At 47.6% G+C, this 3,323-nt stretch overlaps 1 protein-coding gene across 1 annotated transcript in view; it reads left to right on the top strand.

Annotated features, from left to right (window-relative positions):
• Window positions 1-1,822: 1,822 nt before the first annotated feature.
• LOC120037316 (keratin-associated protein 10-4-like) overlaps window positions 1,823-3,323 on the top strand; it is a 2,949-nt gene continuing 1,448 nt past the window's right edge. Inside the window, exon 1 of the mRNA XM_038983478.1 lies at window positions 1,823-1,840. Within this exon, the coding sequence (XP_038839406.1) occupies window positions 1,823-1,840 (18 nt within the window). The remainder of the gene's footprint in view (window positions 1,841-3,323) is intronic.

The raw sequence follows: 3,323 nt of genomic DNA, 5'->3' as shown, positions 1-3,323 counted from the left end.
CTTTCATCTCCCCAGACAGAGGGCTCTGTAGGCTTTCATCTCCCCAGACAGAGGGCTACTGTAGGCTTTCATCTCCCCAGCCAGAGGGCTACTGTATGCTTTCATCTCCCCAGCAAAAGGGCTACTGTAGGCTTTCATCTCCCCAGCCAGAGGGCTACTGTATGCTTTCATCTCCCCAGACAGAGGGCTACTGTAGGCTTTCATCTCCCCAGCCAGAGGGCTACTGTAGGCTTTCATCTCCCAGGACAGAGGGCTACTGTAGGCTTTCATCTCCCCAGACAGAGGGCTACTGTAGGCTTTCATCTCCCAGGACAGAGGGCTACTGTAGGCTTTCATCTCCCAGGACAGAGGGCTACTGTAGGCTTTCATCTCCCAGGACAGAGGGCTACTGTAGGCTTTCATCTCCCCAGCCAGAGGGCTACTGTAGGCTTTTATCTCCCCAGCCAGAGGGCTACTGTAGGCTTTCATCTCCCCAGCCAGAGGGCTACTGTAGGCTTTCATCTCCCCAGCCAGAGGGCTACTGTATGCTTTCATCTCCCCAGCCAGAGGGCTACTGTAGGCTTTTATCTCCCCAGCCAGAGGGCTACTGTAGGCTTTCATCTCCCCAGCCAGAGGGCTACTGTATGCTTTCATCTCCCCAGCCAGAGGGCTACTGCAGCATACCTGTAGCTAGACCTATATGTAACTAGACCTTCCTGTATGAATGCCTTGATATGTTGTATGACCCACTTCTTTATCTTTACATCAGCATCTGAATTTCAGTCTTTGTTCGTCCCAAATGGCACCCTATCCTCTATTATAGTGCACCACGGTTGGACAGAGCTGGTCAAAAAGTAGTGCAGTATAATAGGGAATAGGGTGCCAGCACTGGTCAAAAGTAGTGCACTATATAGGGAATAGGGTGCCAGCACAGGTCAAAAGTAGTGCACTATATAGGGAATAGGGTGCCAGAACAGGTCAAAAGTAGTGCACTATATAGGGAATAGGGTGCCAGAACAGGTCAAAAGTAGTGCACTATATAGGGAATAGGGTGCCAGCACAGATGCTGCCTCTTTTCTCATTAATACCGTGCCAATTTCCCATATCTACAATCTTCTTTAATTTTGCGTGTTTATGTTAATGCCAATACTCACCAGAGACCGGTTGCTTTGTCGATGTTGATAAACCAGTAATTGATATCCCAGATTGTTAGTCCTGACATCTCAAGGAGAGAAAAAAAAGAACAGTTTGAAGACATTTCCCTACCCGTACCTCTCTCTGGATTAAACCCAGCGTAGTAACAATCTGCTCGGAGAATCTTCCACCTCGTGTCTACGCGTTATCTCTGTTTCCATGGAAACTAACGTGGCCCTTCGCCTCTTCCGATATGGGTTTTTTAGTGACGGTGGAATGAACGAGGCGGATTTAGAGGTCACAGATAATCAATATCCACTGGGGTTTGATTTGGTGCAGGAAGTTAACGTATTGTAGTGGGAACATGTTTGTAAGGTTTAGGTCAAAGGTTGCTGTGTTTTGTTTGGTTCTATGGTTTTAGTACCCCCCCCCCCCCATGTTGAGATTTTGTTTAGCATCTGTTAGGCTTCCTGTGGGTATCACTGTGCAGATGTTGTCAATGGCAACGCCAAGTCTTCACCAAGTGATGATTGATTGGTATAGCTCGTTAGTCAGGAAAACCTTTCTGGGCGGCCAGGTAGATGTGATGTAAGGTAATTAATAGGATGCACCTCAGGGAGATAGACGAGTGAGAGACAGCAACAGCTGTTTCATTCTGCCGTCCCCCGTCCCCCAGCCCAATGCCCTCCTCCCCCCCTCCTCCATCATAATGAATCTCCTGAGTTCTGTGAGAGAGATGACTAAGAGAACCCAAATAAAGGCCTGGTTAATTATGTCTGTCTGTCAGCCAACTTGCCTGCCTTCTCCCCACCTATAATGACAGAAAGGAGATTCTAGGTCTCACGGTGTGTTCTAGGTCTCACGGTGTGTTCTAGGTCTCACGGTGTGTTCTAGGTCTCACGGTGTGTTCTAGGTCTCACGGTGTGTTCTAGGTCTCACGGTGTGTTCTAGGTCTCACGGTGTGTTCTAGGTCTCACAGTGTGTTCTAGGTCTCACAGTGTGTTCTAGGTCTCACAGTGTGGTACAGTGTTCTAGGTCTCACAGTGTGGTACAGTGTTCTAGGTCTCACAGTGTGTTCTAGGTCTCACAGTGTGGTACAGTGTTCTAGGTCTCAAAGTGTGGTACAGTGTTCTAGGTCGCTGTTATCCTCTAGCAGCTGCAGTTGTCTTCTGATGGAGATTGATTCGCTACAGTAATCTGTACCCAGACCTCTAATACCTACTTCCTGTCTCTATAACCCTGTACCCAGACCTCTAATACCTACTTCCTGTCTCTATAACCCTGTACCCAGACCGGTAATACCTAGTTCCTGTCTCTATAACCCTGTACCCAGACCTCTAATACCTACTTCCTGTCTCTATAACCCTGTACCCAGACCGGTAATACCTACTTCCTGTCTCTATAACCCTGTACCCAGACCTCTAATACCTACTCCCTGTCTCTATAAACCTGTACCCAGACCGGTAATACCTACTTCCTGTCTCTATAACCCTGTACCCAGTCCTCTAATACCTACTTCCTGTCTCTATAACCCTGTACCCAGACCTCTAATACCTACTTCCTGTCTCTATAACCCTGTACCCAGACCTCTAATACCTACTTCCTGTCTCTATAACCCTGTACCCAGACCTCTAATACCTACTTCCTGTCTCTATAACCCTGTACCCAGACCGGTAATACCTACTTCCTGTCTCTATAACCCTGTACCCAGACCTCTAATACCTACTTCCTGTCTCTATAACCCTGTACCCAGACCGGTAATACCTACTTCCTGTCTCTATAACCCTGTACCCAGACCTCTAATACCTACTTCCTGTCTCTATAACCCTGTACCCAGACCTCTAATACCTACTTCCTGTCTCTATAACCCTGTACCCAGACCTCTAATACCTACTTCCTGTCTCTATAACCCTGTACCCAGACCTCTAATACCTACTTCCTGTCTCTATAACCCTGTACCCAGACCTCTAATACCTACTTCCTGTCTCTATAACCCTGTACCCAGACCGGTAATACCTACTTCCTGTCTCTATAACACTGTACCCAGACCTCTAATACCTACTTCCTGTCTCTATAACCCTGTACCCAGACCGGTAATACCTACTTCCTGTCTCTATAACCCTGTACCCAGACCTCTAATACCTACTTCCTGTCTCTATAACCCTGTACCCAGACCTCTAATACCTACTTCCTGTCTCTATAACCCTGTA

The sequence above is a fragment of the Salvelinus namaycush genome, unplaced genomic scaffold (assembly GCF_016432855.1).
Source record: "Salvelinus namaycush isolate Seneca unplaced genomic scaffold, SaNama_1.0 Scaffold1696, whole genome shotgun sequence".
Lineage (NCBI taxonomy): Eukaryota > Metazoa > Chordata > Actinopteri > Salmoniformes > Salmonidae > Salvelinus > Salvelinus namaycush.
The sequence above is the reverse complement of the archived record's forward strand: the minus strand, read 5'-3'. Positions and strand labels throughout refer to the sequence as shown.